Below are 24,578 nucleotides of genomic sequence, written 5' to 3' on the forward strand. Positions count from 1 at the left end.
ATTTATACATTTACGACTTACTAGTAAAGTAGTAGTAGTAGTAAAGTAATACTAATGCTTTTAGAAACTTAATTATTTACTTGGCACAGAAGACCGGGTACCGTTGGCGACAGTAATACAAGATCATGGCCGATTGGATGGCGTTCAGCGAGTGCTGTTTGGATCTGGACTGCAGTTTTGGTTGCATCGACTGCTGTTTCTCGACGCCTTGAGCTATTTGAGTCACGGACAGCTGAGCCTGAGTCTGGAGAGATGGATCCTAGTAGATATCGATGACATTTTCGTCGGTGAAAGAGGTATTGAACATGCTTTGAGATTGGTGGTTTATTCACAAATTTGTCTAAAGTGGTAATAATGTTAACTGTTGTAATTCTGTAATAATAACCCGCTAGGTGGATCGACGACTTAGTTAAGGTCACAGGAATCTATGAAGCCATCGGTTGCATCGCTCGTACAACCGGTAAAAGGTTTTCGAATGAGAAGCACAAGCTGGCAGAAGCGGTGTGAGTAGACCTCTACTAGGTGGATCTAGGTGGAAGTCGCTTGACAGCGCAAGAGTGGCAATATTTGGGGGAAGGCTAGCAATGTGCTTCTATCGGTTTACATGATTATGATGATAAAAAAGGAGGTTTAGCCTTCAAAGGTAGCTTAAAACTAAATTGTTAAGAATTTTTAATAATTTCTCATACTTTAAACTAACAGACTTTATTTATAAGACTTTGAAATTTAATATTACCTTATTACTTTTATTTTAAGTCCGGTAGACGTTATTTGTGTTGAAAAGTTGTTAAGTCCAGTTTTAAAAACCCAGGAGTTCACCAAACTGTTATTAGCCCGGCAAAGACAAACTGTATACGTTTAAGCTTCGTTTAATATTTTACGAACCTTTATCGAGCATGTTATGTAACCATGACCCAACGTAATTTTGAATATGTCTCTTTAGACTTTAATGTAAAACGGTTATAATATATTGCATTGATTTGTGTACTGAAATTAGCAAACAAAAAAAACATTAAAAATTTTACACTATTTTTAATCACTTTGAAAAATGTTACATTACTTTATTTCTTCAAAAGGAATGGTATAGGCAAGTAACTTTTGACGATACAGTCTCCAGAGATAGATATTAAATAACAATTAATTTTTATAGGCAGTAATCTGCACTGAGAAAACTCTTTTTCTTGTCATATTATCATCACGTTATTTATTATTTCTGAAACTAGTGATATTTGTGTAAGGAGTACCATATATTAATTTACTGCGAATAAGCTACACATTTACCCATGTAAATCCTATGCATTTTTAAGCAATTTCCTTTACATAAATCAAGTCTTCCAGTCTAAAACATCGATTTCTCCACAGGTACCCGACTTCACGAAGAAGATGTGTCAGCATTATTGGCTTCGCAATCTGCTTTACAACGACTAGTCGCCGGTTTTCGGTTTAACCTCGGCTTCAGCGCCAAATACTATCACCACGGAACGCCACTCGAGAATCGTGGCGATGATGCCTTACTGCGGAACAGGGAACATTTTACTTGGTACGTACAGCGCCTTTTAATTTCAGGCAGGATTTAAATAATTATTTATGATTTTACGTATGTACCTACCGGTGAGCCACTACGTACGTATCGTACTACTCCTTTTGGGTCAAAACAAAATCAGAGATTTGTCATAATTAAGAAATAAATTCTAAAGTATATAAAATTTATTATTTACATAAGATACTGGTGACTTTTACCCTCTAGGTTTAGTGCTATAGCAAAAAGCCTAACAACTAAAAGTTTTTATTAGATTTAAAACCCCTGCCACGAAGCTCTTTTACATGTACATTGTCTTTAATAATTATAATATGTGGCTCGTGGAAGAAGTTTCAGATGAACCTTACATGCGACTCAAGGGTGACCCCGATAGCTTAATTGGATCTTTTTTATGGCATCCGTTTTTGGGGGCCTCTCGCACTTCCCCTGTCTTGGGTGCACAGGATTATTATAACAATAATAATTTCTTAATAAAATTCTCTTATTTACATCCTCATCTTGTTTACATATTAAAGTTAATTATTATATCTTCTTTTATTCCTCACATATTCTTTCATTCCTATTGATTCTTTGTTCCGTTTTTATCTCACCTTACTTTCTCGCTTTCCCTCACCGAATTTTACATGTATTACATTTCCTGTATTACTTTATTTTTGTCTTTTTGCGTTCTTATACATTATGCATTTACGTTAAATTTTACGTTTATATTCATTTCTTCTTTTATTTTCTTATTCTTTGTAACTATATCACAGTGGCTTATTTGATTCGGGCGAGGCACATGGCCTATATGGAAATACTCGATTTTTCACGTAACGTACAACGTATTAAATAAAAAATGACTTTAGATATTATATTACTAAAAGACCTAACCATAAATGTATAACCAAGAATTGATTTTCATAAAAAAGAAAACAACTTTCTTGCAAATAGAAGTTTGTGATTAAAAAAAAAACTGCATCGAAATCGGGTCATCCATACCACTGAATGGACACAGATCGACCGAGCTAAAACATATAGATAGATAGCTTCTCTGCAATTTCATTTAGGTAAAAGCAAAACCAACGATGGAAAATGATAGTTTGGTTTTTAATATTTTTTTTTATTTTTTTTTAAAGTATTGAAGGTACACCACTATAATTACTTTAAGACGAAAGATTCACCTTTTGTATTGACTTTGAGCGTTTAGAGTTCACGACTATTAACATTAGCATAATAACTATGCTTTTATCGTCATGCTATTGGGTCATCAATCATTCCGACTTTATCCGTTTTGTATCAAAGGTCATGATAAACGATAGTTAATATAGAACGTTTACCATTTGCTTCATCTGAAATAAATACAAAATTATTCGATTATAAAATTACAAGATTTTACGTCATGTTCTATTTACTAAATACTTGTACAGGTGATGAAATGTCAGTTATTATAGTTAACGATAGGCAAGTCAATATTTCTATGACCCTTGTATAGACTACCGAGCATACATCGTAAATATCTTGTTATATCATACGTACATTCAAAATAAAACTTTACATTTGGAAAAAGAAACTACATTCTGCAAATATACTACTTTCTTACATCATGTTTTCTCATATAACACAAAGTACTCTGTTTTAATTTAATTTATATCTACTCGGCGGTAGGCGGTAGGTAATTTATATCTACTCTACTGGAGGTAGGCCTTCAAGTAGTTGGACCGTCGACGTAGTCTAGGTCGCTGGAAGTCCCTTAATTCGTACCGCTCGAAACCGGACATAAAGGAAATCTTTTAAAGAGGTCTTGCAGTGGAAGTCTATGGGGTGGCATGATGATGATGTACGCATATGCGTAAATCATCAAAGTTATTTATAAATGAATTATTACCATTATCATAATTATTTCAACCGTAAGAAATCCACTAATAGACATAGGCCTTCCACATAGATTTCCAAAAACACCGGTTCGAGGTGGCATACATCGAGAGTTTTCTGACGAACTAAACAAGTTCATCTATCTATCTTGTGGGTAGACGTCTTAAGCTACGCTAGCCGATCCGAGGTCTCCACACTCTAGAACCTTAAGGCCACCGGCCGTCTGTTGTGCACGCTAAGTAGCCTACCCGCTGACACTTAATTAGCCAATCCCGGAATTGGGTTGGCTATTAACCTTTAATTTAAAAAAAATATCGAACTTACACAATGAATATGTAATAGCGTAATCTACAATTTTATAGTTCGTTCTGGAACGAAATTTTAAGTTTCTTAATGAACCTCGCGAAATTATTTAGACTACGATTTTTTTTTTATTGTTACTTAGCTTATAGTCAAATTTATTTAACATGTAACGGTCTAGTAAGGCACAGGCAATAATACGTGGTGCTACCAAAGCGCAAAAGCCACGAATTCCAAACTAGCATAGAAATTGTTTATTGTAAAAAAAAAAGTATTTAAAAATATTAATTCGTCACCAGGTTTTGCCACATGTGGAACCACCAGCAGCCTCATTTATACAATAACGTGTCGCAACTGGAAGCAGAGATGATGTTAAACAAACAGTTTGCGATGGAGCACGGTATCCCGACCAACTCATGCTACTCTGTGTCGCCGCATCACTCCGGCGTGTACCCGGTCCACGAGCCCCTGTACGAAGCTTGGAGAAAAGTGTGGGACGTCAAAGTAACGAGCACCGAGGAATATCCACATTTAAGACCGGCCAGGTAAAATTTCATAATCAACGGTTAACTCTGTTGCAGTACGCTCTTTCTTTGTTATTTTACTTTATGCAAAACAGCGCTCAACTATAAATCTGCCCGGCGAGAAGTAGCGAAGTAGTCTAGAATAGGAAAACGCATTAGCCTAATGAATGCGTATGTTATTTAATAAAATTATACAGTGACTGTTTAAGATTTATTTTAAACAAATATAGGAAATCGTGGCGATCTTTGAGGGAGGCCTATGTCTTTTGGTGATGATGAAGATTTAGGCCAAACTTTATGAATTTATGACTTGCTACGATTTTACTATGTAGTATTTTAACCATTCAAACAACTACTTTTATTTTATTAACACATCTCCAATTGACATAATAAAAAATATATATTTTTAATATAAAGTATGACAGTTATTGTTAAAACTCATGCAACTACAAATAGATCATAATTTTCCATTTCATGTGCTATAAAAACCATAACGCCATGCAAAAACTAATTAAACGTTTAAAGTTAAGTATTATTTATGCAGACACGATTATTTATTATATATTTAACGTTTATAACATTAATGAATATTTACGGCAAACGAAAACAATTATGGCAATAAATCATAAAGAAAGTCACGGTCCCGTTAACCAGCTCTTGTGGAAACAGGAAACAAGACGGCAGTGAAGGCATTCCACGGACTTACATAAAAAATTGCCCGTAAAACTGAATACGGGCAGTGAAGTTACGGATGAGATGACAGAGTTGCCGGTGTCTTGAATAAATAAAAATTAATGTACGCAGTACAAATCGTCACAAATTCTCTGGATAATTCACGATGACTCAATGAAAGGTTAAGATTGTATGCTCAATAAAGTGACAACATTATAACAGTGACAACATTATATTTATATATATATATATATATATGTATATATATATATATATATATATATATATATAAATTAGAAATCACTGTGTGCCATTGATATTGACTTCTACATATGTTTTTGTTGTTTTCATTTCGACAGACTTTTAACGAAGACGTCCTTTTTTTTTTTGGTTTCTGGGGGGAAATCTTCCGGACGTTCAAGATGTCCCGCCTCTGGGGGGAGGACAGGGGTATATGGGATTCCTACCCACTAACCCCACCCCCTCGGTAATTGCCCTCTGCGCTATACGGAGGACCGCGATATCTCCCGGTCAGGGATCGCCCCGCGGTCTTCCCTCGCGCCGTACTATTTTCGATATCCCGTCCCGGGGTATGCATGTACACGCTACCCCCGAGACCCTTAGAGTGGCCGAAGCTAGTGGGAATTTAGGGCCCCCACCCTAAACTTCCGCGACTCCGAAGGCCCTGTTTATGGTAAGGGAGCACCATTCACCGGAGGATCGTTGCGAGGCGCGTCCCTGCGCTGACGACGTCGTCTCCGAGCGGGATCTGTCCTCTGCCGATGCCACCTCCTTCTGGACCATGACAGTCTCACAGAAAGAGGCCACGGCCCTCCACGCCGATGACCCGCTCAGCATAACCATAGTGATTTGGATGTTTTTAAAGAAAATGTTAATTTTGTTAGATAAATAAATACCCAAAAATATGGGAGATCATGAAGTGATCTAAACAAAGCGACTTCAGTGGATTGCCTCATCAAAGCCGGTATACCAGTGCCAACCAAGCAGAACTTGTAATTGTAGTGCCAAAGAAAACATTACAGCCTATTTCGTGCCAAATAGGAGTGTCATAATGTGTTTTAGCCGCAAGGGCACTGCAATTAGTGTAATCGGCTAAAAGAACGGGTTAAAGTAAGATAGAAGCAAGTACAAGCGAAATGAGTTCTGCACAAGATGTTGTAATTAGAAATATTAATACAATTCAATTACTAAGAGAAAATCATTTAAATTACAAAACACTGCGACGGCATCTATTATATCGTCATATTTCATACACAACTACCTCTTTCTTATTAAATGTTTGCTGGAAATATTAATATTATTTCTTCGATGAAAACATTTTGCTTCGTAATTTTAACCCTTAAATGGACATTGTTGTTTTTAAACAACATACTAAAAACCACAGATAAAATTGATCTTCTTTTAATTTTTTGTTAATTTTGACAACTAGTTCTTATTTCTGAACTAATTTTGTACATTTTTTAATGTTAGCACTATCCAATGTTTATAAGCATTGATAATAAGTTAATGTCAAATGTCATTTTGAAGAAAACTTTACTAGTGGCGCGGAACTAAGTTTTGTAGCTGTGTTTGGACTTTGATAAAATATCATGTAAGTATATAATATATTTTTATATGCTTGACATGTTCACGTTGTAAAACATTGAAAATCACTTGATGCTATAGTCGAATAGGGCAAAATCTGGTATGTTGTTGGAAAACTACAATGCGCATTGCCTGCTAAATAAATGCTTGTTTGGTGAAGGATTTTTCTTTTGTTTTTACCATGCCGAGATTACTAGAAAGCGAAATTACAAAGTATTTAGAAACTCTTGAAGATTCAGAAGATAGCTTAGACGGGTCAGACTCCGAAGTAGAGGATGAAGATCACTATTATCAAATCGCTCGAGATGATCTTCTAGACCTTGAAAATAGTGATGACGGTGAGAATGCCCAGCCTGATGAAGTGGATGCTGATCCTCTTCTCGTAATCGACAACGATAAAAATATGTCAGACCCTCCTATTTGGGAACCCGAAGAAGCAGCACCCTAAAGTAAATCACACGGGATTCCTAGACGACTTCTGGTTTTGCGCAAACAAAACCTGCTGTTACTGCTGAAGACTGGCTTTATTTTTAGGGGAGAAACTCAGATAACAGAAACATTGATGTCTTGTATCAAGCCGTATGTTTTTTTTACATTTTATTTTACATCAAATCTAAATTGTAGAACAAAGTCACTTATACGCAGCCCAGAAACTAATCTCCGATTCTGAAATTATAAATAAAAATATCCTAAACAAATTCCTAGGTGATTTACACCACAGTTATAAAATTTCCAAACACGACGTCAGATTGGATCAGACATGTCATTGGGTAATTTAGCTGGATAAGCAGCAGGTGCGAATTCCCAAAATGTTCAGGCTTTACATTCAAAATGTCCCAAAAATGTCGTGTATTTTTATGTGATACGAAAAAAAGCAATTGTTTTTATAAATATCATAATGAAGCATATAGATAAATACTTTCAAAAACAATATCCGCTCTTATTTTACCCATACTTGCAAAATCTCAATTAATGCGCAATGTAGTTTATAAACAACATTCACATTATTGCAAAAAAAGTATAGTAAATTCATGTCTAGATTTTTTTAATCATTTTTCCTAGGCTGTAATACATGTCTATTAACAAATATATTTTTTTCAAACGTGAAACTAAAATTGACCATTTAAGGGTTAAGACAACGAATACATAGCTTACGTCCATTTAGTTAACGAATTTATCTTTTAAAATGACCTTAAGTAATCCCCCCAAAAGCAATTTAATGAGATGATATTCTAATCGTTTGCAATAACACTCCGTGTGAAAAAATGACACGCTGCGATGTTACATTAATTTAAATTTATTACAGTCATAAAGTGGCGCTATATTTAGGAAATAAATTATCACTGAAAAAGCGCTTATTTTTCTCAGTAAATATTAAAGAATATTACAAGAAAATTTAGAGGTAACTTTTAGATTTTACTAAATCTATTTTTTCCTTTTTTTGAAGCCTTTATTTAAGCTGGTGTAGTTATTACGCTAGTTTCTTAAACCACTCACTATGCACTAATTACTAATATTCACGGCAAGACACAAAAGATATGAAAGTCGTGGGATAGAACAAAAAAGATATGGTTTATTTGCCGTTTACATATCTGATATACAGATTGGTTAGAGTTCAAAAACTTCAAAGGACTGAGTGTAGGCATTTTTCACCTGAAAGCTTAGAAGCTTTTACACCTATGTCCAACCACCATGCATAAAGTGACCATTGTGAAACATGTTACAAAAACAATTTTTTTTCTGTTGGAATACGTCAGATATGACTTTTAGCAGTACAAGTTCTGCAGGTATACAAAGTAAACAATAATTAATTTTAATATGTAATAATCCAAAACATGAATTCACTAATTTTTACTATTCTGTGATCAAAATGTAAGGTGAAACTGTCATTTAAAACTCCCGGGCAGTAATTAGACAGGTAATTTTTTCTATGCTGGTAGGACTGTTTGTCAAAAGGTTCAATTATTTCCGAGTTACAAGTAGTTTTATTTATGTTAATCGTTAATTTTTGTCATAACACTTATTTTTTTTTAAAAAAAAGCGTCAAAACCTCGACTGGTATCGATCAGCAACCATCATATTCGCTTGATTTGTCTCCGTGCGACTTCTAGCTATTCAGCAAACTCAAAAGAGCACTGCGCCGTTTTGACACGACGGAGGAGATACAAACCGAATCGAAAAAAGTCTTAAAGTCTTCACCTGAAGAAGACTATTCCGATGTTTCGAGTTGACGTTGACTGGAAAAGACGTTCGCAAAAGTGCGTTTTAACGTACGGGGATTACTTTTAAGGGGATGAAATTGATTTGGAAAAAAATAACATTATATAAACAAATTCACTTTATTTTATTTTTACTGTATTATATTATCGAAATATTTTTTTATTATTTCGGAAACCATTAATTTTTTTAATAGCGTACACTATACCTAATCAACAGCAAATTAAGTATAAATTCAATCCTATACAAGCTTTTACACCTATAACCATTTACTATTATTGAGTCATTTTTATTCAATGAAAGATAATATAAATAACAATATTATATATTATTATATTTCAATAACAATAAAATTAACAACTTTGTTAAGACTTAAACATTTATATATTCCTCGCTGCATTTTTGCACTCTTCTAAGCGAGTGCGGAAATTTACAGATGCTCGTTGCCAAAAGGAAGGCGAGATCACCGACATTTCTTCGCTGATTTTTGTTTTCAGTACTAGCTGTAGTAGTGAAGTAGCGTGTTTGGTTTATGGATGTAGGCGTGACTCTTTAAATAACCCTTTAAAAAAGGCGTGCTGGAGATAGCTGGGTGGCAATGGAATGTTGCCTCATCTAGAAATCAGCTTTTACGGAAACATTTCTTTGACCTACAGCAGAGACTCGTTGAATGTGGGACAAGTTGTGATAATGTTTTAAATGAGTTTCAATATTTTCGTTTAAAGTAGCATATGTTTCATTTAAATTATCATACGTTAATTTCTTCATTATTATCTATTTAAATTCTAGCACAAGATGTGTTATTTTTTAAAAGATAATACATAACTAAAATGTTTCTCCAAATGAATCCTAATAAAAGCGAGTTAGTTTATTTATGAAGTACACTCACTGTCTAATAACTTCCTCCGAGGTATTTGATATGTGAAAATGCAAAGTTTTTACTTTTACAGTTATTTAATAATTTCTTTTTTATGTAGATTACGTCGAGGGTTTCGTCACAGAGACGTTATGGTGCTCCCGCGACAGACTTGCGGCCTGTTCACTCACACGTTGCTTCTGGAGAGGTATCCTGGTGGAAGACAGCGTCTCGACCGCTCAATCCAAGGCGGTGAATTATTTCAAACAGTCATCAATAACCCTGTAAGTATACTTATGTGTGTATTCATTTCTCTGTTGAGATTTCATGCATTTGAGACCAAAACCGTATATACCAAAAATGATTCATTCTTAAAGCCTGTAAGTTTATGTTCAAAATATATACCTCTAATGGGAAAATAACAGCAGAAACGAAAAATAGTTATGTAATTATAATGTCTTGGTCAATCTTGGTCTTGACTAAGTTTTCTCGTATATTTTGTTAGGAGCTATACATAAAAGCTAATAATTATAATATAATTTATTATCTAATGTTTAAAATGTTGTCGGCTTTAGCAATAATGTAATAAACAAGCTATATCACCTTAATTTTAAAAAAATATCTCTCTTGGTAAATAATGTTGTTGTTCTTAAAATTTACACACTATGTATTTAGCAAAGTAGACGGTCGAATGTAACCGACATACACATAGTGCGAAGAGCAAAAGGCCCCTTTCGTGGTATTTTTTATAAAAAAAATTTTTTATTTAATAACAGTTTTGTGGCATGGATGAAAAAATTGTTTTTCTTTCTCTTTACAGTGCTCTGATAGAGTGACATAAAGTAATAAAAAACACTCAGTGTTGAGTGATTAAAAAAAGAGTCGAAAATATTTGTTACAAAAAACAAAGTAACGTAAATTGATTATTTTATATAAAATGACACCTTCGCTTCTTGAAATGTTTTTCCCGGCGATCGCGCTGATACATTAGTCCGGCCATATCCATGTCAACATGATATATTGATTTTGGACGAACCCAAATCAAACTAATGTTGTCCTGCAGCAACATTAATCCGTTTTTGTACGCGACGAATGGTGTCCCTACTCTACTAAAATGTCAAAAGTACGGTGACGCGTAGTCATTCGTACACCATCCATTAGCGGAAGTACTTGTCGGATTTTTGTTTAAATTCTTGATGTCTATAACGTGTTTTTATTACTTTTTTATCCTATATTCCAAAATGTAAAAGAAAAAACAAGAATCATTTATTTAATGTATAAAAGCTTATTGCGTTAAGCGGATTTGTACAACTATCAAAAACAAAGTAATGGTTATAAATAAATAGATATTAAAGTTGTAATCTCACGCCCAATGCGCAATGAATTACATCTAATTCTTTCTTGAATAATGATTTCATTCAATCCAGCAGTTTATCTTAGTTTATTTATATTTATCAAGTTTGTCCATAAAAATTTACAATGTATATAGATATTGCATATGTGTTTATGTCACCTATTTAAGAAAGAAAAATCATGCTTCAATACTATTAAACCGAGATACAATTTCAAATAGATTTAAACGTTACATTGATTATACTTTTAGAGCCACTAATATAAAACTTTATTAACCGTCCAATATTAGTGTTTGCGAAAAATACTTCGAAAGGATAGGTTAAACTGTAACAAGTGTTGTGGACACGTAAATGACAATTTCATTGATTTTATTGCCAAGTCGGCTGACACGTTTAATGGCACTGGTTTTGCTATAAACGTTTTCAATTCTTTTCTCGTTCAGGTTATATGTATCTTTATATTCTTAAGATGTTGAAGTTGTTTTCTTGTGATATTTTATTATTACTTTATAACAATATATTATTAAGCTGAACAAGAAATATTAAATTAGTCTATTTTATAAAATGTCATTAACACATTTCGTAAGATTGTTCGGGAAGAATTCATGTTACGATTAATATAAACCTTGTACGCCATACGCGTTGGCTTTAATTTTAGGAACAACATGCAATAAAACGATTTAATTAAACAATAACAAAACTTAGATAGATCAATCGGAGTTGCAACCAATAAGACCGTTGAGTACAGAATGAAACAAATGTGTCCTTCGCACTACGAAACATGTCTTTTGACACTGTCTCTATCATTCAATTGTATTATAGTGGAGCCCCAAAACAATTATGAGCTGTGATGAAATGTGTTTATAAAAATATATTTAATAAATGATATAATAAAATACATAACTCTAGTAAATTATCGTTCAATTGAGAGATATCATTCTAATATTTCGTCCCTTTTATATATCGGTTAGGATTCTTTTACACCAGATCGAAAATCGGCTAGACGGCCATGGACTCTTCTATCACCTATCAGACATCACCATAATTTCAGCCGTAAGACTTCCACTATTTGACATAGGCCTCCCCTATAGATTTCCAAGAGGACAAAACTACTCATCGTAGCAATTTTTAGGCTAGGCTTATGCCTTGCAGTGAGCTTCATATCAGCTGATATGATGATGATAAAGCTTCCAATAACTTCCTAGATCAATATCTTCATGACGCACATGTCGAACTACGGCAACGATCGACTTGCGCTTTATACGTTCGAGTCGGTGGTGAAATTCCTTCGCTGTTGGACCAACGTGCGTCTGGCATCAGCGCCGCCTCTGGCCCTCGCCGACAAGTACTTCCAGCTGCGACCCGATGAACTCAATCCACTTTGGGGGGTAAGTTGTATCATTTTTATTCTTCACATTAACTTACCTGACGAAGTTCCGTTCTTAAAAGTTGCTGGCCCCTCGCAGAAAGAAATAAATGAAAACAATTTTGCGATATGACCAGTTTATGTAATTATTTAATGTTTTATTTATATGCAATTATTGACTAACAAAATAATTTACGCTGCACGGCTTTAATAATAAAGTAATTAAATGTTCATTGTAGCTTATTTTTTGTGTTATTATTTATATAAATAATCTACATAGATTATCGTACATTTAGACTACCGTTCAGGCATAAGTGGCTCAGCAATGATAGTTAGTTCTTTGATCGGACTTCCGACCTAAACTAGTGACCATTATGTTACAACAAAGATTTTAAAACAAAGATTTAATGTATGTTCAAAAATCCTTATGACTTTATTTTTTCATATATTTATCAAAACTAAAAATTAAATGTATATAATTTAATACCAAATATAGGTGACAAATAATTACGATGTATTTTAAATACAAATGCATCATGTGTGCATCATGTGATAACATAGACGATTTATTAACATAGTATTTGCGCGAACAAAACCGACGACCGCCCTTGATTCAATTTGTCGATTGATTCCCAGAACGAGATACGCCAATATGTACTTTCGTAAATGACGACATGACACCCTCGCACCGAAAGTTTTTATTTTATTTGTAATTTGTTGACACGCGTTCTTGTGTAATCGTGGCTACTAGCAACTAAGATGTTTTCTTTTTATGTAAGAACTTGTAATGTGTCTATGCAATATTACATACGTATATGATAGATAGATAAACATTTATTTCCTACCATAATAACATACACTATTACACATACAAACGATAACAAAAACAAAAAGACCTAAAGACTAAAAAGCTACTTTAAAATAAAACATGAAAAAATAAAGCTTCAATGAGGTGAATGTATAGGTCATTCACTGAATTAATGTATAGTACACTCCATCTAAAAATGATTACTTTCCAAAATAATAAATATCATAATTGTAGTAAGTAAAAGTGTTTTAAAAATTCGGATTACTAGCAAATTTTCGGCCCTTTGTTTTTATAGTGATCACTACAAACAGGATGATCGGAAACAGGAGTAACAGGTTTGAAGTTTTAGGCTGACTGTGAGGAAATAAAAATATATTTAACAAATCTTTAACACTTTTTCACTTATAACAAATTACCCTATTTATATACATTTAAGTAATTAGTATCATATTAGTGACACATTATTTAGTTGTGTCTGACCTATGTGTTTCCTATTGTAAGTAAAGATGAACATCATGATTATAGCAATAAATCAAAAGTTATTTCGAAAACGAAATATAAGATATAATAACTAAAAAGATATTATATCTTTTATTCCGTTTCCAGAAACACAAGTAATTTAAACAATTTTTAAAAACTTACTCAATACCACAAGGACAACATTTTATCCTGCAATTGTAAACAGATAAAATTCAATTCTCTTATCATAGTCTTAAAAAAAAAGTTAGGAAAATTTTACACTTATGTTAACAGGTGTATTAAAATTGTAACCAATTCAGTTATAGTTGTATTGTTGGAGATGAAATCTAGTTTAAATAAAAAAAAATCAACAACTTTTTAATTTGTGCACATATGTCACTGGTCTGTTATTGCTCGGAGATTGAATGCCCTGCGAGTTTGAATCAGAAACGAGGACATCCGCAGAAGAATCAAAGTCCCTGACGTAGTTTGAAGAATCGTTCGTTTGAAGTGGCAGTAAGCGGAGCTCATCGCCCGTGCAACCGACGATGATGACCTTTTAATCCAAATCGTAAATGATCTCATTAGCGCGGTAGTACTTGTTTAATGAAGTTTATAATAGGTTTAAGAGTACTTAAAAGTGAACACTTGTTACTGTCTATCAGTCAATTAGTTAATTTTTTTGCTGCAAGTTTTCCATATTTTAAATAAATAAATAATTTTCCGTCATACAGATCAACAATCACTTCCGGATGGTTTGTGTCATACAATTATTCCACAAGTGGCGGTCGTTGCTTTTGATCGATTAACCGCTCAACAAGGCGTGTGCAATTGAACCTTCGTCCATTGTATCGATTAACTGTTTAGCTAAGCGCACCAGAATAGCACCCAAGGGATTGTCATTGACCCTATCGACAACTCGAACAATTGCCGGATATGTTTAGTTTATATGGCGGGGTTATGTAACACTGTATCGTATGTACATGCAAAAAGTTTCGATTTCTATTATACTATATTTAAATTTACATTATATAATTATTTGGTTATTTTCGGTTGATAAGTTTTTTTTTGTAGAAAAAGTTTTTCCTAATTTTACATAGTATAGACTTGCCGGTCACCTCCCGATTCGCGTGGCCGCGCTACCTTTTGCGGCTGGACTAGTAATTTTATAAAATTCGTCTTTGATCGTTTTATACATCATTCCCACTCTTGCTGGGTAACTTCTTAGGTGACCACTATTTGACGAAAGTAAGATTTCTGTCAAATTTTACGCCTCCAAGCCTTATAGTTTCAGATATATCGTGATGAGTGTAGTCACATAGATGGAAATCTCTTGTGATAATAGTATGTAAACCACCTAATAATGTTAATTTTTTTTATATTATTTTGTTATTGAGTTTATTAATGCTGCTATTTCTTTATCTTTATTCAATATCTGAAAAATCATTCAGAACCCTTGCGACGACATTCGGCACCGTCGCATTTGGTCTAAGAGCAAATGGTGTGGCACGTTGCCTCGCGTGCTGGTAATCGGGCCGCAGAAGACCGGCAGTACTGCGCTGTACACTTTCCTCGCCATGCACCCTGCGCTGGTGCCCAACCTGCCCAGCCCTGCTACTTACGAAGAACTGCAGTTCTTTAACAACAACAACTATCTCAAGGGACTCGATTGGTTTGTATTGTAACAAGTTTCAAAGTTTTCTATACATCACACGATATTCTGCATTTATATCACAAGATATTCTGCATTCAATTCAAATGTCCACTCTCATTTTTACATACTTTTATAGATGTTGACTTTTATACGCTGAAATGTTGACACAATGAAAGTCAGTGCAAGCCAACTGTCGAAAAAAAGTAAGGAGCTGTAATTCAGAACGCTACCTCATTTTAATTACATGATCATTTGTGAACAGTCGCCTTATATAATTAATACTACGTATATACCTCTCTTGAGTCGTCTCTCTCTCACAGTGGTATCATAACCAAACAAGTTTTTTTTTGCCAATATCGGTTTCTGGTTTAAACAGTAAAATATTTAATGAAAACATGGAACAAATCATACAGTGTGTCACTAACTTTTAAGTGAATGCTCTTATGCTCATCACTTTATAGTATCAAAATATCCAGGTACTTAAACTTCTTCCCGGCGAGCCTGAGTAACTCAAGCCAGATGTCTTTCGAAAAGTCCGCAACGTATTTCGACGGCGAACTGGTCCCGCGACGTGCCCACGCGCTGCTACCAACCGCCAAAATCATTGCCATACTCATTTCGCCCTCCAAGAGGTAAGTGAGGTTTATGAAACTGATGTAGTTAACTACAGACATGTTGAAGATATAGACGAATAGTCACAGTTAAGCAAACAACATACAAACCACATTGTAAAAAAATAAACAAAAACGAGTTTTTCATGAGCAAACAGATGGAAAATATTTTTATAAAATGTGATGACAATGTTACCAAGAGTCCTTTTATAGGGTTATTTCTGTGAGTTTCATCATCGTATCAGCCACAGGAAGCTTACTGCCGGGTATAGTATCTCCAATAGCACTGACAGAAAGCTGCCTGTCAGCTTCTTCTCTGCCAAACTTAAGAAGGTTGTCTAAGCTGAGCTTGCAGATCCGTGGTCTTCGCTCCAGAACCAAGGCAGCCATCTCTTTACTGCCTTCTCAACTTGACAATCCTTTAGGCTCTTGGGGTACTTTTGTTCGTCTACACACCTCCTCATTCCTCATTCGATCTTATAGGGAAATCCCGAGCATAGCCCTCGGCCATGGCTTTTTGAGCGACTGTGAGGGACCACGTTTCTGTGCTGTAAGTGATTACTGGCATCATACATTAGTCGTAAACCTTCGTCTTAAGGCTAATAGATGACAAAATTCTTGTAGTTTCCCGATTGTCCTCTCTCTCAAAGTTGGAGTGAGCTAGTGTGACCTATCCAGTTGCACGCATAGTTCGGTTTCTTCCTGTTTAGAAAATACACGTAACTCATTTTAAAAATTTTTGTGAGTTGTATCTGGCTGGTGTATACCTACGTCCATTATAACTTGTTGTCAATTTCGTTACTTCATTTATTACGTATGTATTTTCCTTTGCCTCTAATTCTTAGATCTTAAAAATGGAGCTAAAAATTTTTAAGTTTATTCAATAATTATTATTAAAAAATATGTACAAATATATTGCATAATTAATTATATGCATAATTATAATATACACACGTGACTCAACCAATAGTGATACCAAAAAACTAATGTACTGCGCCTTTGGAAGCGCGTCAAGATGGGGGTCCGAGTTAAAAGAGCATGAGCATTGACGGCGGACTGAGGGAACAGCGCGACCGATCTCCTCTCTCCGCCCTTCCGTCTTACTGCACGCATTCCTAAGGCGCGGTACAACGATTTTAAAAGACGTTTATGAAATATTTAATATTTAATTTATTATCGTAGAGCGTATTCGTGGTACCAACACATAAGATTCCACGGAGATCCAGTTGCCAAAAACTACACTTTCCACACTATAATTACGGCGAATGATTCCGCTCCAAAGCCGCTCAAGGACTTAAGGTAAGTTCCCATTGCGTACACAACAATAACAATAAGCAAAAATGGGACGCCACGAACGTCAAGTTCCTAAGATATTCAGTCGTAAACTCTCTCTATTGAATACTCGCTGAATTGAGGCTGTATTCATATGCAGGGATTTGTAGCGCAGCGACTGCCTTCGCTCCTCTTTTCAGATGCTTCGAAGGCGCAGATTGCGGGTTATCCGTATGCTTTTGTCCCCAACGAAAAAAAAAAACATTCGTTCTTTGTGTTTCATTCGTACCTTCTGTTGTTCTTTGCTTTCGCTCTTCTACCTTTTATTAATGTACATCGGGTTATTAACACAGAATGTTCAGAACGTTTTCAAACCGACATTTTCTCGTTTCAACTGTACAACAAACGGAACGTCGTTTAAAATAAAAGAAAAAAATGCAAACGTCGTTGGAAAACGTTTGCTGTGATCCGTTTGACATCTCTCTTTAATTTCGTAAAAACATTTTGTGGGGCCGCTAACGGACAAAATTTTGTCTACTTTCCTTTATGTACCTTTTGGAAATGTCAATCATGAAGTTGAATAAACAAACCAACTGAATATTTTAAATAAAATTTACATTTTCTTTTAATGGCATTTGAAAAAAAATGTAACGGAAATATTCTGGTCAAATTATTGTTCAAGTAGTAATGTTGTCTTCGCCTATTAATTATAGCTATTTATTCGCCGGCATTTTTATTGATAACATGACTTAAGTTAAATCATTGTATTCAATTAAAAACCCAATACATGATCAGTTTTATTGTAGACTTTTAATTTATGCTTTATTTCAAGCTTCAGACATTTTCAACGTTTATAAACTTGAAATCAAGCGTAGATAGGGCCCGTTCTTGGTGGACCAACGGCACAGTCAAGGTCGCGGGCAGCGCAGGACCGGTCATCGTGGCGACCTTTGGCCGGGCTTTGACCTTGGAGCGGGCATCTAAACCTGCTTAACATAATAATGATGAATCAGGAAATAAAAGTAGTAAATTGTTTTGCGTATATCTGTGCACGTTTTGTATAGGAACCGGTGTTTAAATCCTGGCAAGTACAGTCATCACCTGGAGCGATGGTTGACCGAGTACAGTGCGCATCAACTGCACGTGATGGACGGATCGCTTCTTCGCGCCGAGCCTGCCGCCGCCATGAACGCGCTACAGAAGTTCCTCAAGCTCACGCCGCACGTCGACTACAACAAGCTGCTTAAGTAAGTCGCGTCCCCACAATAACATTTTTTAATTAATTAAAGATCTTAATTTTAGATAGATTTTAACAGATTCAAAATTATAAAATTGTTCTGGATGCTATTTGTTCACGGATCATTACATTAACGCGTCACAAAGACGTTTTATATATTACATTCAGAATTTTTAAACTGCTAGGAGTAGCGCAAGGCCGGTCTTTGTGGGAGGCCAATGCGTTGCAGTGGACGTCTATCGGCCGACATGATGATGATGATCCTGGAGATTAGATTTTGTGTAGCAAAGGCATTGAACTAAATGTGTGATGTTATACTCTGTTCTTTTGTCTTTTTCTGTCCTTTGGTTCTAATAAGGAAAATATTGTAAAAAAACCAAGTAGTCGTTAGCAAAAAACATAAAACCTTTTGTAAATTTTTTCAATACCAAGTTTATAACAGGACGGTGCAAGTTACACAATCACCAAAACATTGCATCTATTGCAAACCATATTTCTCGATCGGAAAGTTCGCAAAATGCGTGTTGATTGATCACCTTGATATGAGTGTGTGATAGTGTTATTTAAATTTAAGTTTTGGTAAGGATGTACTTAAAAATGGAATCAATACTGAATCAAATCGATTCAGCCTCTCTTCACTCAAAATCGGCATCGTTTAGCTAAAAATACTACGCCAAATGTGGTAGAAAATTTGTAATAAAAATTGATAAACATATGCGTGATCGTAGTAGACTTGTGTCGTTTTTCATAATGGCCTTCATAATATCTTTCCAATGTGAGGATAATGTGAAAGTTTTCAAGTTGATTCTTAATTGTGTTAATTCAAAAAAAAAACATTTTTTTTTAACAACTATGTTTTTAACAATTTTAAATCCCTAATTGACCTTATCGAGAAAAATATCAAAAATATTGCTAATAGAATAACTTTCGTGCATAGCTAAAACTTTATGGCGTATTTATTACAAACAGTACACTGTTTTCGCTTAACTTCCTCCTCCTATACATTAAACATGGTTGTGAACATTCATTAAGATTTCTAATATTGACTAATAAATAATTCAATATTGTTTTTATATATTTTACAATATTAAAATTTTCGTAAAAATAAAAGAGACATTGGTCTTTTTGATGAAAATTGATTTTTCGATCTGTTTTAGGTAAAAAACTCTAGGTTACAAACTGTTTGTATTACTCATTCGATTTGTATTTCAGGTACGACGCGAAAAAAGGTTTTTTTTGCCAAGTGACTAGCGGCGAGAAGACAAAGTGCTTAGGCAAGTCAAAAGGTCGCATCTACCCGCCGATGGAAGAGCGTTCGGCAAAGTTCCTGAAGCGTTACTACACGCCACACAACACCGCGCTGTCGAAGCTCTTGGTGCGGCTGGGCAGGCCTGTTCCACAGTGGCTGAAAGACGAACTGTCCAATGGATAGCACATCCTGCCTCCGCGGCCCAAGGACTCGCACAGGCACGCCAACGTGTGCCGTGTGGCCGTACACGCGCCATAGAAGCACCTCCGTGCTAGCCAGCGGACCACACACGCGCCTCGATACGTCAACTGTGAAATTGAATACGAAGTGACTATATGGTAATTAAAATTATCCGTGTTTTGATCACCTCGTCTGTCGAATATTGTAATATAAAATTTTAATAAGCGAAATTATGTGTCTCGGGTTATAGTTTAACGTGTAGGAATTAAAATTATTATTTGTGGTAGCGTTTTAAAAATCTGGAATTGAATGTGAATTCATTTTTTTTTGTTGCTTGCCCGTATTTACTTAGCCATACGGAGAACCTCTGTTACATTAAGAGATTGTTTCCGTTAATTGTACTGTTATAAACTACCCGACTAACTTACATTAGTGAATTAATGTTACTTTTAACAATTTTTACGGTGAAGCAAATAATCGAGCTTTGATTGTTTATAGTGAATGTAAGCGTTTTATAAAGTATTTAAAAAAAGGGATGTTTGTTTCTCATTCCATGCGACATCTCAGCAGGTCAGTTTTCCCGAAGTATTTTATTTTAAATGTTTCGAATAATAATACTGGAGATGAGACGAAGATCACGTATACAAAAAAATGTAAATAATAACTTTTTTTATAAAAAGCAACCGCTTTCTTCGTCTACACAAATTATATGAAAAGACGTAAATACGTATTATGAATTATTTCTGTGACCTACTACTGTCTAGTGTTATTGTTGTTTGAACTTCAAATACAACTTTCGTACCTGACACATTTGTACATTTGTAGTTAGTGGCTGCTGATTGAAGTGCATAGTTAATTTAATCTTTCCACGTCACAGTGCCATATGAACTGTTACTAACGGCACTAAAACTGTATTTTGATTGTGTACAACACGCTAGTCCTTATCGTAAGCTATGTATTTTTCTATTTTCGAAGCAAATGAATTTACAACAGAGTGAAGTACAGAGTGACAATGTTTTTTTTTTAATTATCAAATCTGCAGCTATAGACGTAATGTTTAAATTTGCGCAGCTAAGTTTATTATAAGTTGAAATCACACTTTGCTAACATGTAACTAAATTGGATCGTTAGCATCAAATGTTTACTTGTGACAAATAGTCTACCTGATTGACTAAACTACCAACACTTTAAGATGTCAAGCCGAATCATTAATTTTAAAATAACTGATACGCTACCAAATTAATGCTGTTTATTTTATAACTTAAAAAGTTGTCCCAAAAGTTGTAAAAATATTAACATTGTTTTCAAATAAATGAGAATAATAAGCGTAATTTATAATTTCATTTATTAATCATTTGTTGAAAGACTTAATTTTTTATCTAGATATATTGTGAAAATATTATGGATAAAATTAATTTATGTATATGAGTATATGTAAATGGCCTTACGTTGATTATTAGTGTTGCAATAATGTTATATGTTTGACTGCGTTATGCAATATCATAGCATTATATTGTACAGTAAAGATGTATAGTGTTTTATTTACAATTAATTATAACAATATTAAAGATTAAATTTAACGGTGTGTAACGTTTTATATTTTATTCCACTAAAAAAATACGTCCGTCATCTATTAAATGAATAATCGTACAAATATTAGTTTTTCATTCTAGACTTCTAATTGAAAAATATTTTAACGAACAATTGTCATGTTTTATTTTTACGAATTGTAAATAAAAAAATATAAATTAATTAAATACTACCGCCAAAGTATGGCAATACAATTAAAAACTAAAGTGGCAACGTTTATCGATATAGCACAAAGGCAATTTGTGGTGGATGTATTTGACTTTTTATTATTTCTGACTGACAATTAAATACATATAAATGAATAAACAGAAATCAAACTTTAAACTGGCGCCAAATACATTTATTTTAATATTTTTCGTAAGTCTTTTGAATATTATAACGCTTAAATTAAAATAACATCGCCATTTTAAATTTCTGACTAAAGTTTTTTTTTTCATTTAATAATTCCGCTATAGTGGAATGTATATATGAACATAGCAACCTTATTTTAACTTATTTTTTAACATTGAAATTATTTGGTCTGAACATTGTTTACATTTGTTAATACATATGTTTATTATAAAAATGCTCTTAAAATATGTCCTTTACAAAATTAATACATCACTTATTTTATTAAATGATTTAAAAACATTTTTATTTTATTTACCTTCCTTATTTCAATAACATTTTAAATAAAACTTTATGCTGATTTTTTGTTATTACATCCTAATATTCCTATCCCTGTGAAATTTTTAATTATTTTAAGCAACACTGTATTTCAAATGTATATTTTATAAATAGACGAGATAATTTTAAATAAAAATATTTTGTAAGAAGTCCCACTAGTATCACAGAGCATCACATTGACTTTATTGACTGACTGTCAGTCAAGCCTCACATTATTATTTGCCGTAATTGACCAAAAAAGGAATATTTTCATTTCCTGTTTAAAAATAAAATGGAGACAATTTAACTGTCTGGAAATGTTGATAATCTTTAAGACGATACGTCAGTACTGCTATCAGCCTTTTTACCACAGATTAAGTACATTACTTTATAGAGGTTCTCTATAGCGTTTGAGACTAAAATATCTTAAGTACAGATGCGAGAAAATTATTTTATAGATATCCTTAAGGTTGAAACTATTTGGACGAAACTATCTGATGTTATGTTACATAATAATATATGCAATATAAAAAAGGCTCTTGAGTGCGTTTTAATTTTACTTAGTTACTTGTATTTCCGATTTAAAATCGAGATTTTTCCAAAAAATAAGCGTTTTGAAAAAAATAGACTTAGCCAGCCTTTTTTTAAAAATATCTTTACCTAATTTAGCAGTGGCAGCCAAGCGGTAAGGACTGAGATTAGCGATCGTATGTCACGGGTTCGATTCCCGGGATACAATCCTTAGTAATTCATATTTTTTGCATTAATTATATAGGGATATCACTGCTCACAAAACAAGTTTCCAGATGATGGGCAGCAGCGTCATCTGCTTACTATTATATCACACTACGATCGACAACCCGTATACCAAAGCATGGCGATTACGGTATATCCACCCATAGATATGGGGAGGCTTATGTCTTATACCAGTAGGCGTCTCTAGGCTGAAGCTACGATCCAATTTAGAACTACATAACTATTATACATAGGAATTTAGTATGCGTACAGTTATCATACGCAGACATGTCCCATAAATCAACGTCAGTCCGAAATCTGGCAATGTGGCAATATGGCTTTCAATAAATTAGAAATTACCAAAACCTATAGCAATATATTTATCAAAAAATTACATCTCTTTCAGTTAAAATTGAGGGTAGCGATAATTTTGAGTATATGGCCTTGTCAATTTCCTTTAGAATCACTATTTTTGGTCTGATTTTACAATTTTTTTTTCTATTGGTTACAGAAGAGTTACGCTAGGAATAAGTAAAATTGAGAGAAATAGATATGGAGTCAGAATAACAGAAAAAACAGGTTGCCTAAAATTCATATATTATACATTCTTAAATAGATTTTCTTTAGTAGGACCGTAAATGCTTATAATTAATTTTCTAGACAGTCAATCGCGCGGTATCGACTTGAATTTATGAGACACCCGTATATTATAAATAAAAAAGAGTAAATTTTAATTTTCTTTTTATTTAAGTTCACATAAACGTTTACATTTTTGAATAACATAGATACTAAACCGTACAATATAATATATGACAGCAATTTCCTGTTTTCAGATGATGGGCTTAATACGCCTAATGTTAAGCGCTTAGTTCTTACAACTGGATGAGCAAAGCAATCAAGCCTTCCTTAATTTCTATGCTGTAAATTCGGTAGTTACTCGTAATAACCTTATCCGTTACAAAGGATTTCTATTATTTTAAACAATGTATTAGGTTAGGATAAGATTATAGACAAGGACAAGATAAAAAAGATACATTTCTTTATTATCTTTGTATTCATTCAATTTCATTTAAAACACAAGAGATTTTTTAGAATTGCTATAGGCCTTTATTTCCATTCACAATCATTTCATCTGCAAAAATAAATTGTTATATAATATTAACACCTGAAACGGTTTCTATATGAGTCTGTGACGCCTTTTTGTAACAAACATCCAATGACGCTTTATATAAAATAATGAATATCAGATGTACGATCAAGGACTCTTATTTGATAAATAAATATAAGACTACTAAAACTATGGTAACGATTATTTTGCTCCACGAAAAACCATATCTATATCCTAGGTTTTGTAATAATTCTCTTCAAGAAAGATTAACCTGTCTAACGCTTAAGATATTTTGAGGTTAAAGCAATACACGTGGCGTTTAATAACCTATCATGAAGGTTTTATCTTTAAATTATCTACCGTGATGGATGAGAGCGCCGTCATAATTCAGTTATCGACGCAGGGTTTCCCAACGCAGCAACGTTGTATCAATTTATCTTATACATTTAAGATATAATATCACGTGTAAGCGAGTAATATAATACAGAAGCTGCAAATATATTTTATGCTACTTCTATGTTTTTTCTAACCATTATTATTTTATTAATAGTATCACCTTCCGTTCTGAACTAAATCATTATTTTATTGTGTTAAACCCCAATATTTTAAAAAGTGCCTAATAGATATATTTAAAGTAGTTAATAATAACACAGTTATCACACGCAGATGGTATTATCATATTTGCCTTGTAGGTCCTCCATCTTTATTTAAATAATATTTTTGATAAAAGTCATGTTAAAATTAGAA

General features: G+C 33.7%; 1 protein-coding gene across 7 annotated transcripts in view; it reads left to right on the forward strand.

Annotated features, from left to right (window-relative positions):
- sfl (N-deacetylase and N-sulfotransferase sfl) overlaps window positions 1–21,038 on the forward strand; it is a 139,628-nt gene extending 118,590 nt beyond the window's left edge. For 6 of the 7 annotated variants that reach the window (XM_068774116.1, XM_068774118.1, XM_068774120.1 and 3 more), the window contains 10 exons: window positions 90–296; window positions 1,363–1,540; window positions 3,991–4,236; window positions 9,687–9,849; window positions 12,123–12,305; window positions 15,002–15,222; window positions 15,681–15,836; window positions 16,998–17,114; window positions 18,152–18,334; window positions 19,537–21,038. In XM_068774116.1, coding sequence (XP_068630217.1) covers window positions 90–296; window positions 1,363–1,540; window positions 3,991–4,236; window positions 9,687–9,849; window positions 12,123–12,305; window positions 15,002–15,222; window positions 15,681–15,836; window positions 16,998–17,114; window positions 18,152–18,334; window positions 19,537–19,756 — 1,874 coding nt within the window. In that variant the 3' untranslated portion in view covers window positions 19,757–21,038. The remainder of the gene's footprint in view (window positions 1–89; window positions 297–1,362; window positions 1,541–3,990; window positions 4,237–9,686; window positions 9,850–12,122; window positions 12,306–15,001; window positions 15,223–15,680; window positions 15,837–16,997; window positions 17,115–18,151; window positions 18,335–19,536) is intronic. The other variant, XM_068774123.1, reaches the window with a different exon arrangement.
- Window positions 21,039–24,578: the final 3,540 nt, after the last annotated feature.

The sequence above is a fragment of the Battus philenor genome, unplaced genomic scaffold (assembly GCF_028537555.1).
Source record: "Battus philenor isolate CCGP_79_NKW_IND1 unplaced genomic scaffold, ilBatPhil1.0.hap1 SCAF_7, whole genome shotgun sequence".
NCBI lineage: Eukaryota > Metazoa > Arthropoda > Insecta > Lepidoptera > Papilionidae > Battus > Battus philenor.